This window comes from Spinacia oleracea, chromosome 4 (genome assembly GCF_020520425.1).
Source record: "Spinacia oleracea cultivar Varoflay chromosome 4, BTI_SOV_V1, whole genome shotgun sequence".
Lineage (NCBI taxonomy): Eukaryota > Viridiplantae > Streptophyta > Magnoliopsida > Caryophyllales > Amaranthaceae > Spinacia > Spinacia oleracea.
The window spans coordinates 173,324,459-173,341,337 of record NC_079490.1 but is presented as its reverse complement, the minus strand read 5'-3'; the positions used below and the strand labels follow the sequence as shown (position 1 = coordinate 173,341,337).

Here is a 16,879-nt window from a genome sequence, read left to right as displayed (position 1 = left end):
ACATCGTGATTGTTAGTTGGGACCCTTTTTCGTATTAGTATTTTTGGTTTTTTAGTAGAATTGTTTATCTGTTTTATTGGCAAGGAATTCATATTAACCATATACGTAGTAGTAATGTGTAATATATATGTTGGTTATTTAATAGTGTCAAGTTATTATATTATCGTAATATTTAATCTCAATATGCTAAGGCTTTATGGATATTAACTAGTAACTTGAGATGATATCGAAAACCCAAAATCAAATCCCGTCTACGTCATTGTCTTCGTGAGTTGCGACTTTATCAACTAAAGAAAGTTTTAAATATCCAAGGAGTTACTAGTTGGTAACATAACTTTTTAAGGGGTATTCTTTTGGAAGAATTGAAATAGGACTATAGGAGTAATACCCAAAAGAAGAAGGGGAAAATAAAAAAAGGAAAACCAAACAAGACGAACCCTAAATTCAACATTGGAACACTAAACAGAACAAAAGCTGTGAACTACGGAGTAGTATGAAATGACTTTTATCACTCCAAAGCTTGAATCTTTGAACCAAACAAACAACATGACCAACGCCACAACCACCAATCCTACCTCTGTACCTCCTCCCACCACTACAGAAACCACTGCCACAGCCCCAAACAACACCGCCACCAACAACAATAACAATGCAACCTCCGACGATGTCTCCACCCCATCAAACCCTCTCTCACCTCCTCCACCAGATGATGACACCACAACCACGACCTCCGAAGTACCCATCATCCCTAAACGCCGCCGCAAGCGTAAACATTACCAAGGCACAATCTCCATGGTCCTCCGACCTCACTCTTCCTCTCGCTACTCCTCCTCTCTCCTAGACTCCCTCTCTTTCTCTCTCCCTCGCCGCCGCCGCCGCCATAACGACCTCGCCAAAGATCCTCCTCCCCTCGACGTCGACGCCCTCATCGCAATCTCCGTCGGATTCCCAATAGATTCTCTCACCGAAGAAGAAATTGACGATGCCGTTATCCCAACTCTTGGAAGTGCCGACCAATCTCATTACATCAGTGTGAGAAACCTAATACTGTCTAAATGGAGGTCCAATGTTTCCTCTCTCGTCACGCGCGATCACGTGATGGAGTCTGCTCGACCGGAGCATCGGCATCTTGTAGATGCCGCACTCAGCTTCCTTGTTAATCGTGGGTACATCAATTTTGGACTTGCCCCTGAGATTAAGGAAGGGAAACCGTGCGGCAACAATGGTGATCTCGTGGGCGGGTCCAACATTGTTATTATCGGGGCGGGTTTGGCAGGTCTTTGTGCGGCCCGTCAGCTCCGGTCCATGGGGTTCAAGGTTGTGCTTCTAGAAGGTAGGGCACGACCCGGTGGAAGGGTCCGCACCCGAAAGATGACCGGGCAAGAAGGCGGTGTCGTGGGAGCTGCCGATTTGGGTGGTAGCGTGCTAACCGGGATCAACGGTAACCCGCTCGGAGTTCTGGCCCGGCAATTGGGCTTTCCTCTTCATAAGGTAAGAGATGTTTGTCCCCTTTATTTACCAAACGGAAAAGCTGTTGATTCAGAAGTAGATTCTAGTGTTGAAGCTGCATTTAACAAACTATTAGATAGGGTTTGTAATCTTAGACAAGTTATGTTAGAAGAAATGAAATGTGTAGATGTATCACTTGGAACTGCATTAGAGGCTTTTAGGAAGGTTGTTAATTTAGGTGATGATCCACAAGAAAAAATGCTATTGAATTGGCATTTAGCTAATCTAGAGTATGCTAATGCTTCATTAATGTCCAATTTATCAATGGCGTTTTGGGATCAAGATGACCCGTATGAGATGGGTGGGGATCACTGTTTTATCCCGGGTGGTAACGAGAGGTTTATCCGTGCCTTGGCGGAGGATTTACCCATATTTTACAACCGCACCGTGGATAGCATTAGGTATGGGGACGACGGGGTGTTGGTTTATGCGGGTGGGCAGGAGTTCCGGGCGGATATGGTCCTATGTACTGTGCCATTAGGAGTTTTGAAGAAGGGGCATATCGAGTTTGTACCTCCCTTACCTCAGAAGAAGAAGGATGCAATTGATAGGTTAGGGTTTGGGTTGTTGAATAAGGTTGCAATGTTGTTCCCTTACAATTTTTGGGGCCGGGAACTTGATACATTCGGGCATTTGTCAGAGGACCCTTCTAGGAGGGGTGAATTCTTTTTGTTCTATAGCTATTCCTCGGTTTCAGGTGGGCCTCTTTTGGTAGCCCTTGTTGCAGGGGAGGCGGCCATAGAGTTTGAGAAGTCGTCCCCTGTGGATTCAGTGGGTAGGGTTATGGATATCTTGAGGGGGATATTTTACCCAAAAGGAGTGGATGTTCCGGATCCTGTTCAGGCAGTTTGTACCCGGTGGGGTCAAGACCGTTTCACATATGGATCTTATTCGTATGTTGCAATCGGGTCATCTGGTGATGATTATGATATTCTTGCAGAAAGTATAGGGAACGGTAGGGTTTTCTTTGCCGGGGAGGCGACTAACAGGCAGTACCCTGCTACTATGCATGGTGCTTTCCTTAGTGGAATGAGGGAGGCTGCCAATATACTCAAGGCTGCTAAAAGGCGATCAGTGATTCCTGCCAACAACAAAGAAAGTTTTACTTCCGAGAATATCGAGGATCTGAGTCGGTTATTTATGAAACCGGACATGCAATTTGGGAGCTTTTCTGTTATGTTCGATCCAAATTCAGATGATCCCGAATCTCATTCGCTGTTGAGAGTTGAGTTTCGAGGGGAGAAACTTGAAACGGGTGGTCTGTATCTGTACGGTCTGATTTCAAGGTGTCAAGCTATGGAGTTGAGCAAGGTTGATGGTGATATGGATAGGTTAACTGTGTTGAATGAGAGATTTGGTTTGCGATTAGTGGGTAAAAAAGGATTGTGTCCTGCTGCAATATCAATTGTTGCAGCTGTTAGAGCAAAAGCATGCTCTGAAGAAGGATCATGATGTTCAATGTACATCTGAAATGGGAAGAATTGTAAGTTAAAAACAATTGACATAGAACTATACAAGTGCAATGTTGTACATTAGTGTTTCTAGGATGAGCAAATAACTCGATTGCTTATCAGAGTAGACAAATTTTTATGTTAGGATAGGTAATTTATGGTATTAAGCTGATTTATTTTCATGTTGTGACTAATTGATCAGGATGTGACCTTGACAAATTCAGTGATGAATGTATGATAATATGGTATTTGCCTATTTGTTCCCTCCATTATGCTTCAGGTGATTTTTTTTTTTTTGAAGGAAGCTTCAGGTGATTTTATTTATGAACAAACCTGAAATCCTGAATCAGTGAATCTGTAGCCTCTGTTGATGCTGATAATTGCTTCAGGTGCTTTACTGTTTCCGTTGTTGCTACGTCATACTCCATTTGCATTCGTTGTGTACTGATCAACATTATGTGGCCTGCGAATCTGTTTCACCCTGCTAAGGCCGGTTTGTGCTAGAGCACTCAAACTTAGACCTATTAAAAATAGACCAGACCCGAAAATACTAGATCTTGAATAAGATTTTGTGACCCATAACCGGTTTTATTCGAACCTGAGCATCCTGAAAAGTAATGGGTCAAAACCCGACCGAATCCGTTTTTTACCCGATCGATTAAAATCATTGTAATTATACTAATAAATGAGATTATGAGGAATTTTAAGCATAGTAAACACGTTATTATTGTTGGATGGAATATAATTTTAATTTGAATTATACGTCATTTTATGGTTGAATTTGACTAAATATAAGCTTTAGTCGGAAAATTTGTTAATTTGTGCCTAGAGATGGCTAGTGGGTCGGGTTTGACCCAGCCCACCCTGACACAGCCTATAGTGGGTCACGTGGGTCGGACACACTTATGACCCATGACACAATATGCCTAACCCGGATATTTTTTTGATGTGTTGTGGTCGAATTTTTTCAACACAACCCATTTCGACCAACCCCATCGGACTCGACACAACCCGCCACAGCACACCCGACCCACCCAACCCAACACACGAACCCAACCCACACAACCCACAAACCCAAACCGCGAAACTCATCCTAATTTAAACAACTTTATATGTTTAAAATGCTAATAAATTCTAATTTTATTGTTTAATATACATTAACCATATTTAAGTGAGTAACCGAATAACATAAAAATTAATTAATTTAAGTTCATGCAAATTGTGTAACTTTTTAACGCTTAATTAATCGTTTAAACCCACCTGACTCAAATCAGTTCCTAAAACTCATGTAAAGAACCCACCAAACCCACCTGACTCAAATCAGTTCCTAAAACTCATGTAAAGAACCCACCAAACCCACCTGACCTATCGGAATCACATCTGTCGTAACCTACCAAATCCATCAGACCCACCCGACCCGCACAACCCACCTCAACCCACGACCCATCATGTACTGTGTCCATTTTTTCGACACAACCCACAACTCGACCCACCCTAGTTTAACTGAGGTTGGTCGTGTGTCAATTTTCCCCCGATCCACGACCTATCCAACCCGCCACGTTGGCATCTCTATTTTGTCCATATTTTGTATTTATTACCTAAATTAATGAATATATAATACGCGTTTTAAAATTTCTCAACCCGTTGGGTCGATCGAACCCGAAAATTCTGGATATTGAACAAGTATTTGTAAACCCGAACCAAAAAATGACCGACCCGAATTGACCTGAAAAACTTGACAAGATTCGAAATATTTGGCAACGAGGATTTGATAGGGTCGGGTTTGGGCTGTGGAGTGTGAACCTGTGGTACTTCTCTTTCATTTCTTAACATTGTTGTCACCGTAGCCAAGTTCCTACCCAGTATCTTCAGGGGGCGTTTGGTTTGGGGTATTCAGGAAAGGGAAAGGGAATCAACACCCCCCATTCCCTTTGTTGTTGTTTGTTTGTCCATTTCAATCATTCCCTTTACCCATCTCATTCCCCAATTTTCCTCTACTTTGATTCCCCCCCACCCCCCAGGGTATCAACCTTACCCCCAAACTCCTCTTAAACTCATCTTCCTTGACCAACATTGACCAATTTATACACCACCCAACTGCAGCCGACCCACCCGATCGCACCACCTACCAGCCACCATCCCAGAATGAAAAATTGTCGACCCATCCACCGGATCGGAGCCACTCCACTGCCGTAACTAACCCACCGGAGCCACTCCACTTCCGCCGACCCACCCGGCCTAACTCACCGGAAAAGGCCTACCCACCCACAAAAAATACCCCTCCTCTGCGAAAACCCACCCCGATCGCAAAAACTTACCTTTCTTAGTCATTAATAATGCTTTAAATGGTCAAATTCGACCATAAACACTCCAAATCTGGAGTATTTATGGTCGAATTAGACTATTAAAACATCAAATTTTCCATGGGAGATGGTGAGAAACAAGAGAATGGAGAGATAAGGGTGGCGACATATGTAGAAAAGATGAAGTAGTCGACAACTGTAATAAGAGAAGGCCGGCAGCGGCGGCGGAGGAAGGAGATGGAGTAGCGACGGCGGAAGGAGATGGGGTGGCGGCGGCGGAAATAGGGTATGGTTGGTTTCACAGAAATGATCGTTGTGGATTTGTTGAGCAATGGTGAGAGAAGGAATTAGGTGGAAAATGAAATATGGTTACCAAACAACAATGTATGTTAAAGGGTTTCGCTTTCCATTCCCCTTCTATCCCATTCTTGATTCCATTCCGTTTAGCCCAAGCGAACTAAACGCCCCCTCAAATCTTAAATGCTCCACGATATTCATCAATTCATGAACTCATTTCTTAAGGCCCCGTTCGATATCGTTTTTTTATTTTCAGTTTTCTGTTATTTATAAAACTAACAACAAAAATATGAAAACCACAAAATATAGTTTTCAGTTTTCTGTTCATGATTCAATCTAAATCATATAACTTTCAAAACCAAAAAGCCAAAAACTGGAAACTTAAAGTGATACTGAACGAGACTTTTGGCACTGTCTAATGTTTCTAGCTTGGCCCAAACCTCAACACTAGCCTTCATCGATTTACACAAGTGTTGGGTACAAAGAGCTGTAAAAAGTCGACCCGATCCAATCGATTTCTGACAAAAATCGAAGTGACCTAGAAAAAATAATTCACACATTTAATCCGCATAAGCACAATGTCCCCCAAAATTATATTATCCAATTATACCCAAACCGATTATATCCGACTCGTAACCAATCGATGACCCGATTTGACAACCCACTACAACTCCTAACACGACTAAGCCCTTTGATGATATTTGATTGACATGAAAAATCATGAGTAATATGACTTCTTAGGAAGTGAAAGATTAGAGTATTGTTTGGTTGACATAAATATGAAAGGTCGCAAGTTGCGACAAAATTAAGTTGTCGCAATCTTACGTGTCGGAGTTTAATTGGTACATATAGGCGCCACGTAAGTTATACGTCATCAGAATATTTTTACTATCAATGCAATATTTTTACTATGAAAATATGTAAATAAGGTAGTCGATATAAAGAAGGAAACAAATTAGAATTTTAAAATTTTCCTACCTTTGTTTGTAACATGTATAATAGGAAGTATAAGTTAAATATTTTAGTTTTCAATTTAAATCATGACACATAAGCATGCCATGTCATAATTGTGACACGGCTTAAAGGTCGCATGTTGCGACCTTTATCATTTTCGAATATGAAAAGTCACACTATCTAGGAATATCTATTTCATACAAAAGGGATAGGAAATTAGGAAGTTCCACTTCTAATTTAACCAAACAACATATGGGATAGGAAGTTTTAGTCATAATTTAACTAAACAATATCACCCACTTCTAGGAAATGCTTATATATGGAAAGATGTCAAATTTAAGTGCAACTATAGTTTTAAAGTAAACCAATAAAAATTATACTGGAACAATTTTATGAAAAGAGTTTTACCTTGGAAAGTATGCATATAAAGAGTAGTATTTCCTCCGATCTCTTTTAGTTGCAACGTTTTTCTTTAGGGATGCTTCTTTTAGTTGCAACCTTTTTAATTTTGACAACTTCACCCACTTGACTTAACCAAGTCACCTTCGTCCATATTCAATCATACACATTTTCTCTTAATTTTATCTGAAAATTAGGGGAAGCATGAATGTAATTTATTATATGCGTACACTTGCATTGCAAAAATTAAAATGAACAATAAATATTATTGCAACTAAAATAGAGATGGAGGAACTATTAAATTTGCAAAATTTTATTATTTTAAGTAAAAAACTTACAAAAGACACATGAACAAGGTGGAACGATTTTAGTTTCATCACCAAAGAAAAGGACAAAAGAATTTGGATTAAAGAAAAAATAAACAAGTGAGAAAATAAGAAGAAAGGAAACTCCTACAAAAAAAAGAAACATATAAAAACAAAATCGCCTAAACTCTTCTCCTTCGTTTTCGTCGTCTCCGGTTTGCATCTTTGCAAACTCTTCACTTGCGCCAACGAACATCTCAATCATAAAACCCAGATTTTGATTTTTCTCACTAATCAACAAACTTGAATTCACCATATTTTGACAATTACCAAATTCATAAACTAATAATTCTTTAATTTCAGCATATATTTCGTCAACTTTTTTTTTACTAAGAAAGTTCTTAATTACAGGAGTATAAATTAACTTCTTTTTCCCCTCTTCAATTCCCATCTTCATTTCAAAGTAATTCCTCTCATAAGACGAAATAATTTCCCACTTAATTCTCCATTTATTTTGTATACTTGTATGATAATTCATCTGCATCATCTTCTTCTTTTCACTTTGTAAGTACTCCAAGTTTTCGTATAAAACTCTTAACATTTGATCAATGGCTACCAATGTTAGACCTTCGGGTTGCATATTGTGTATGAAAATGGATCTACAATTGTCTGTGTTTCGGGTTTTGTTACATATTTTTTTGATGAGATATGTTGTATCATCAATATTGCAGAATATTGGGAGAGGAAGATATGAGACTAGAATCAAAACACATAACATGAATGTTTTGGAAAAGGGTACCATTTTTTTCTTCTTAATATTAGTGTGGCAATGAATATCAATATATACAAGGGAATATCAATTTATACAAGGGTTTTATGGGGGAAACAATAATGATTTATGTAACCATGCATTTTAGGGAAACTAAGATATTCATTATGTTATATAGAATCATAGATAAAATGTAATTGGTTGACCTTTACTTTTTTTGATATCACAAAATCTCTTAATAAATCAGTGCATAATAATAAATGGTAGAGTAAAATGTGGCGTGATCCAATTCTGATCGCTTTTATACGGGTTTTTGAGTCCAAATATACTTCTATCTAAAATGATTTTTGATGCATATATATACCACTTTTTTTTTTGGTGTTACCAAACGGTTCACTCTTAGGGATAGTCCGGATTCGGGGCGAGTTTTGGGTGGATAGGTTTCATTCCCTTCCCAATTGTAGTTGTAGGGGATCGAACACGCGGTCCTCCCTACCAAGTTCAGCCCCAATCACCAATGAACCAACATACAATTGGTATATGTATATCACATTTTATACATAAGACATATGTTCCTTCAGGCGGGTAGGGGATTTAGCCCAAAATTTAATTTAATTGAAGAGAAAGCCCATAAATAAACTTATATGACTATGCAAAAGGGGTGGATTGGTAATAACGTGGGGTAATTTAAAATTTAACAAATAAAAATACGGAAAAATTGACAAATTTTGTACGAAATTGATTGACCTTTACTTTTTCGATATCACAAAATCTCTTAATAAATCGTTCACAATAATAAATGGTATGTAGAGTAAAACGCGGCGTGTTCGAATTCTGATCGCTTTTACGCGGGTTTGGAGTCCAAATATACTTCATCAAAATTTTGATTTTTGATACATATATATACCCCAATTTATACATAAGACATATCTTCCTTGAGGTGGGTAGGGGATTTAGCCCAAAATTTAATTCAATTAAAGAGAAAGTCCATAAATAAACAAGATTTCACCTGACTATGCAAAAGGTGGTGGATAATTTTAAATTTAACCAATAAAAATACGCAAAAGTTGCCAAATTTTGTACCGAATATATAACGGTGCACACATTCTTAATTAAGGATGATGGACAGTCCTCATTGTAAGCTCATACACTAAAGGTTTAAGCGGGGGAGAGTTGTAAGGTGTTCCTAGCTTGATAATCTCTTTGTAAATCTTTATCATTATTTCTAGTGGATTGGTGGTTTTTCTTCCGATGCTCGGGTTTCCCACGAAAAAATTTCTTGTCTCTATTTCTATGCTTGGTTTGGTTGCTTAATTGATCTTCTTAATTGAACAAGTTACTTCCCAAAACCATTTGGTAATGAGATGTGTGGCTTATCAAACTTTAAAGTTGAATTTGATATCTAATCTTCTCTAAAATGAGGAGCTTATTCACACTTTTGGAAACATCCAGAGTTCCAGACCGTAATGTATCTACCATGATTCCCACCCCCCCCCCCCCAGGGTATCATTCTTACCCCCAAACTCCTCTTCAACTCATCTTCCTTGACCAACATTGACCAACTTATACATCACACCACCACCCATCTCCAACACCACAACCACCACGAAACCAACCAACCACCACCACAAGCAACCACCCTAAAAACAACCACCACCACCACCCACAACCGCCCAGAAACCAACCAACCACCACCACAAGCAACCACCCTAAAAACAACCACCACCCACAACCGCCCCGAAACCAACCAACCACCACCACCCACAACCTCCCCGAAACCACCCACCACCACCCATAACCTCCCCGAAACCAACCACCACCACCCACAACCACCTCGAAACCAACCACCAACACCCGCAACAACCCCGAAACAAACCACCACCACCCTCAAAACACCCAACCACCACCCGCAAAACACCCAATCATCACCACCCGTCATCAAAACAAAAGGGAGGAGAGAAAAGGAGAGAGAACGTGGCGGTGAGCGGAGGGAGAAGGAGAAATAAGGGCGGCGATAAGAGGGAGAAGGAGAGTAAAGGGCGGCGGGAGGAGGAAGAAACGACGGCGGCAGAAGGATGGAGAAATCGCAGAGGCTGGAGGAGGGAGAAACGACGCCGGTGGGAGGAGGGAGAAACAGCAGAGGCGGGAGGAGGGAGAAATGACGGCGGCGAGAGGAGGGGAAAATGACGGCAGCAGGAGGAGGGAGAAAAGTGAAGGGAATGAAATCTCACCCAAATAACCTAGCAAATCAGAGGGTTTTTCATTCATTTCCCCTTCTTTCCCTTTGTTGATTCCATTCCGTTTACCCTGTTCGAACCAAACGCACCCTTAACTTCTCATCCATAACGTACTTCCATAGTTTTCCAAGCTAAAATGGGCTTAGACGATGAAGATATATGTAGCTCTTTGGGCTATAAATAATGATTAACATATATTACAAAGTGGAATTAATTTAGTAATGCATGTCAAAATCACGCGAACATCGGTGAAATTAATGTTGATTTTATTCTTTCCGCTTTAAGATTCTTATACTCCCTCCGAATCTAATTTTTTTTTTCTCATTTAGAATCTTAACACTATTCATAATGGAAGAGAATCTTATGAATTACGTTCAATATATAAGAAAAAACATAGTCATGTGGGGTCTTGTTTGATTCGTCCCAATGAGTACTTTAACGATATAAAAATTTTATAATTTTTAATAACACGTAACTAGAGACACTAACGATGTAAAATGTGCATTGGCATGTGTGCCAAGGATAAATGGAAAAAACATTTAGATTCAGAGGGAGTATGTAGCTTTATGGATGCATATGTCATTCTACATAAAAAAAGATGTAGACAAGTACTTTAGCACCTATCACGATTAGAGCACACACAAAATTGACATGTAGTTTGTATCAAGTGATAATTGACAGGACAAAATGGCTACAATGTTGATAGTGTACAAGGGTCAAAATTTTATTAACTTGACCTGGGTCCGATATATGACCAAAGGTTATGTTAATAAAAACGGGATGTGGGGCCAAATTAAGCGCAACTTTTATCATTTTGGGGCACTTGTATCTTCCTGTTTTGCATCTTAACACTATTCATAATGGAAGAGTATTATTTTGGGGCACTTGTATCTTCCTGTTTTGCATACAGAGTATTATTTTGGGTTTATTTTGTAGAATATCATTTTGTAACATACTCATTAACCAATAAATATGGGTTTACACTGCTCATGTGGTGATGTCATGCAATGCATATTATTATCTTTTAGATAAGTTTGCATGATAATTTTTTTTTTACAATGTACGTGTGTACAGTTATGTATCAATTTTACTTGATTGTGTTATATATGTAGGTTGTAAGTTATATTTTTATTTATATGTATGTCAATTCAATTTAATTTCATATTTATTTATTTGTTAAAATTAATAATTGTGTTTGAAGGTGAGTGGGGTATATGTAAAAGTAAAAAGTAGGTATGAGAAATTAATGACCTGGAGTCAAAATTGAAGAAGAAACATGAGATATTTAAGTAAGAGATATGTCAAGTTAGTGAAAGATGAGGTGGAAGAAGGAGAAGGATGAGAGATAAATTAGTTTTCAATTGACCAAAGGTCAAGGATGCACATGATCTTATAGAGCATTTTTGTGCCCCTACCCGCCGCAATTCTCAAGGAAGATCTGCCTATCTATGCACAAAAGGTAATAACTGGTAAGTCATTGCATAAATGAATATCACATTTTTCCTAAAGTGGCTACATAAGTTATATTGTTTCCCCATAAAACTTGTATATATTGATTAATTGATCATTCTTTGACCTAATCTACAAACAATATATATGTACTAAAGTTGTATACTTCCTCCGTTTCGAAAATATCGCATCATGGTTGACTTTTACTCCTCTCATCATTACTTTGACTCTTAATATCTCAAATCGTGTGCAAGTAAAATTTATAAAAATTAATATTTAGAAAATATATATCGATAAAAATCTAACATTACCCCGCATAACTAAAATTTCCTTAAATACTAATCACAAAAAAATTGTCAAAATCGTAGTGTGAATAGTGTAAAAAACAAATGATGCGATATTTCGGGAACAGAGAAAGTATACTAATTTAATACACCATAGTCAACGCCCGGATGGTGCAGGGGCTTGTACGTAGATCTACGTGCACCTGCACCAAAACGCAAAAACATTAAAAGAAAATGCAAAAAACAAAAAAAACGAAAAAGAACATAAGAAACTAAACAGAAAGAACATAATATAGTAAACGAAAAGAACATTAACTAAACCTGAAAGGAACACTAATGTTAAAAAACTAAAGAAAATATACAAAAATGAAAATAACATTTTATCTCTCCTAATAAACTATAAAAAGAACAACTATTTTTCAAAAAGAACATCGCGTGAAAAATGCAACAGAAAAACAAAAAAAAACATATTATCGATAATATTATTAAATATTAAAAAACTGTAAAAAAGTTAAAAAGAACACAAAATAATAAAAAAAAGAACAACAACTTTTTTACAAAACACAAAGAACAAAATCAAAAGAAAAATAAAATAACAAAAACTCAAAAAAATAAATAAAAACGACAACAAAAAAAAGAAAAAAGAACAAAACACATGAAAAAGAACAACATTTTCTTTTTCCTTATCAAACAAAAGAACATAATGAAAGGGACAAAAAAAAACAACAAATCTATGTTCTTTTATTAGTTGAATTTGTTATTTTCAAACCACTTAGTGTTCTAATTAAAAAGACGAAAACGCCGATATTTTGATGCACTTAAAACTAGATCTATATTTTTATTTAAATGTATTTTTTTTCTTATCCCACGCATCAGATCTATGTTCTTTTATTAAGTGTTATTTGTTCTATTCAAACGACTTTATGTTCTAATTAAAAAGACGAAACGACGATTTTTGATGCACTTAAAACTAAATCTATATTTTTTTTTAAAAAAGTATTTTTGTTCTTTTACCACGAATCAGACTATTTCTTTTTTAAGTGTTATTTGTTCTTTTCAAACCATTATATGTTCTTTTTTAACAATCTATGTACGTTGATATAAAAGAACAAACTATGTTGATTTAAAAGAACAAACTATGTTGATGACACAGTAAAAGTAAAGTTATGAAAAAGAACATAAAAATTTGAAAAGAACATTAGAGGAAAGAACAAGGAAACGTACCTTAAACACTTGATCAACATTTATCAGGAGCATCAATATCTTTTAATAAATCTTCAAAAACTGATCTAAATCCTCGAAAAATATCACGTTCTCAGAGATTCTCTTGCTTCGAAAACTAGCCAAATTGAACTAGTGTTTTTCTTAATTCACTCATTTTAAACAAACGAGAAACATTCAGAAGGAATTTTAGACAGAGAATAAGGAGAAAATGTATTTTTTTACTCTTTCATTCACCATCTCACTCTTTCTCTCTCTCTAAAATGTATTTCTAAAATGACTAATGGTTATGACTCATAAGTACAATTATTATATATATAGTTGCTGAAAAATAGAAAATGAACAAATAGGAAGTAGAATCAACGAATTAAAGAACAGAGAAGAAGAAAGGAAAAATTGTTAAAGAGTGCATAATGAGAACCGTGCACGTGTTTTTATTTTGTTCTTTTAACGAAGTATTATAAAAAGAACAAATGAAAAGTGTTGTGGGATCTTTTACGGTGATGACGTGTCACGCGTTCCTCGGAGGTATCAAGTATGAGCTGGCACGAACTTCTGGCAACCTGCAAAACAAGAATATTTCCGTAGGAATATTCCCTCCGATGCTTAAGTAAGTATAAGCTAGAGAGAGAAGTAATTTGTAGAGAGAAGGTAGAGCAAATATAGTTTTAGGTTGGTGGGTGTAGACACCTACTTTTGTCCCCATTCCCGAAAGGGAAAGGTTCGATGATGAAAGCATAAAATCTCCACTTGACAACGCATCTCCTATAAAATAAACGAATCTCGATTCCCCATTTCATTTCACCTGAAACCTGCTATTTATGGAAACCTGCTAAAAATAGTAACTGCCGTAAAAGGTAGCTTCTAAAAGTGGCAAATCATAAAGGATAGAAACCTGTCAGAATTAGGTGTTGCATTCCAACATAAATCCTATATGAGATAGAAAACTGCGAGAATCCTATTCCTAATATGATTCGGAAATAAGAGTTACGTATTAATTAAAATCCTAACGAGCCTAGAGTTCGTAACGGGCCCAGACGCATTCCGTCATAAAATTGATACGCGTTAAAAGACTCGATTAAATCTCAAACTCTACGGATTTCAAGAATCCGAATCTGACTAAAGAAAACAGCCCAGACCCTATTTTCAACGCCTGGCTCTGGGCGCCGAAATCTTCGGCGCCCAGGCCTGGGCGCTGAAAATACCTGGGTACGTGTTTTTTCCTAATTCTTTGTGGATTAGAACTATGCAATTCTATCTTTCCACGAACTCTTCCCTATAAATAGACCCCTAAATTCGACGTAAAAAGGACACACAACACACAATTCATATTCTGAGTATTGACTTCAACCCTTAGCCTAAGCCTCACGCTGCGAAACTGTTCACGCGTTCTGTCGCAATCGATCCATAAATCGAACAGAACGTATCCTGTCCCATAATTGAGATTCGTTAAATAAAAAGGAGAAATAGCAAAGTCAAAGTGATTAGTTTTCTGAGAACCGTGACGCACCTCTCAAGGGTGCGTCGTAATGTGTCCCTTTTCGATGATTTAACTGCTTTCCTCGCCCTTTTTATGAACTGTTAAACTAACCTAATCTGATCGTTCTATCACGCCTAACAAATATAATATTTTTGGGGAATTGGATTATCATGCTAGGTCCCTTAAATGCTATTTAAATCAGATAATCACGATCGAATTAGTGTTATATGTTGCACATTGCTAAAATCAACTCAGATTAGTTTAATAGTTAACGCATGTCCCTTCAATTATTTATGCTGAGCTAGTAAGGATATCCTGCCTCTGGAGTTATCGACGAGCGAAGTACTCCTCTCGGTAGTTACAGGCCCCCGAACCCTCAATCTCTACCTTGCGGGTGTATGTTGAGAGATCCCCACACCAGGGATCACAAGGGAACCTACGGCCGTCGTGGTCAAACATAATTGCACTCCCTTTATGTCACGATAACCGGGTTTTGTCAGTTTTTCTCATTGTCGTTAAAAACTGAATGACGACTCCTATATTACTAGTCAATTGGGTGTAAACTCACAGGAAATCCAATTACACTTGATTGAATAAAAAGAATCGTCACACCCACGAGGGACGAAGTCACGCATTAGCCTCGTGCTTTTTCGACCCCCTCACAGTGGCGACTCCACTGGGGATAGTGAAGGAAATACTCGTGCTTGTAGGTAATCAAAATAGCCGAAGGGTGAAACGATCCTACCCCGCGTTTATTTCCCCATCAAGTTGGGACGACCTGAAAATCAGCATATTAATGTGAACGGGCAGAACAACATAACGAATCTCGGCTCCCTCGGGAGTTGGGACTAAGGATACCTTTTTTCGCCAATAGGGGGTGCATACGCCGCGCATGTTGCCCACTCGGTACTTGTGCAGGTAGTACACCTATCCCGAACCCAATCACTCGCCCATTAGGTCCCTCTCGCCTGCATGCCCCCTTGGCTTGCATTTGCGGGTTGGCCTCTTGAGCGAAATTCGTCTGTTGAAGACACTACCTCGACCGGGGCATGTGTTGGATCTACGATAGAAGCGGTACCAAGCCAGGCGCAAATAACTACCCATAGAAGTCTATCATAAACTACGTGACATATTTAATTTTCAAATCCATGTTTGTAATGTAGTTATGTGTAGCGAACTATGTGACTATGTTATGATTGTGCATACGAATAATGCTAGACAAATAATCCTAGAAAAACCAACGACCTTAAAAATTACCCAAACATTCATAAACCAATTGGCCAAAGAGTTATACCAAAATACGTGTTCCACAAACCCGAACGATCGCCACAAAAATAAGCGACGCTCGGGATGGCCTGTAACGAATCCCACAAACGCTGCACAACGCGTAAGGACGTTATTAGGCAAGCACGCAAAATCGAAGTCGCATAAACAAAAGTAGACGCAAACAGAAAACGAGAACCAGCCAGGGACGCATTTTCAACGCCCATGGCTGGGCGCCGAAATTTCTCACGCCCACTGCTGGGCGCTGAAGTTGCTGCCTGGCCTTTTGGTCAGGCACAGCAGCCTCGGTGCCCGCGCATAAAAATATACGTAGCAAAAAAAAACTTTTCGAAAAAAATTGCTGCGAGGGCGTATGAAAAGGCACTCGATTCTAAAAGCGGCTAAAAAATAAAAATAAATAACTCTTTGTGTCGTTGTTAGGCCTCCTACGACGACAATGCTCGACACCAAAACCGAACATGCTAATAACTATGAATATCACATGGGAAAAGTATTCAAAAAAGAATGTTCAAATAGAGTCTTCAAGAAAAATAATGTTCGAATAAAAAAATAAATCCGAGTCTAGACTAGGCTATGCCAAAGTACAATCTAAATCCTAAGTCTTAGTTGTCTTATCCATAGAATCGGTCCCAATGCTTGGTATCGTTCTGCAAGTTAAAAGGTTAAACCATATTGAGTCTCCCCTCCTAACATTTATAAGCACCCATATGTAATTGTCATCCCTTGCTAAGAATCCACGGCCTCAATACTCTCTCACCAATAAAAAGAATATACTATAGTTTTTGTAAAATGAAAACAGTCACATTCTGGAAATCATCTCCCATAGTCGCACAACCCCAAAGTGAACCTAAGGTGTCAATACCATTGGCAAGAAAGATAATGGCCTCAAGGCTTATAATCACATTGGGTCACGACTATCATAGTCCTCTCGAGTCAC

At 38.2% G+C, this 16,879-nt stretch overlaps 1 protein-coding gene across 1 annotated transcript; it reads left to right on the top strand.

Moving 5' to 3' along the window:
* Window positions 1-404: 404 nt before the first annotated feature.
* On the top strand, window positions 405-3,216 carry LOC110800802 (lysine-specific histone demethylase 1 homolog 1). The gene has a single exon (XM_022006129.2). The coding sequence runs from the start codon at window positions 499-501 to the stop codon at window positions 2,959-2,961; it is 2,463 nt and encodes an 820-aa protein (XP_021861821.2). The 5' UTR covers window positions 405-498; the 3' UTR covers window positions 2,962-3,216.
* The last annotated feature ends 13,663 nt before the right edge of the window (window positions 3,217-16,879 follow it).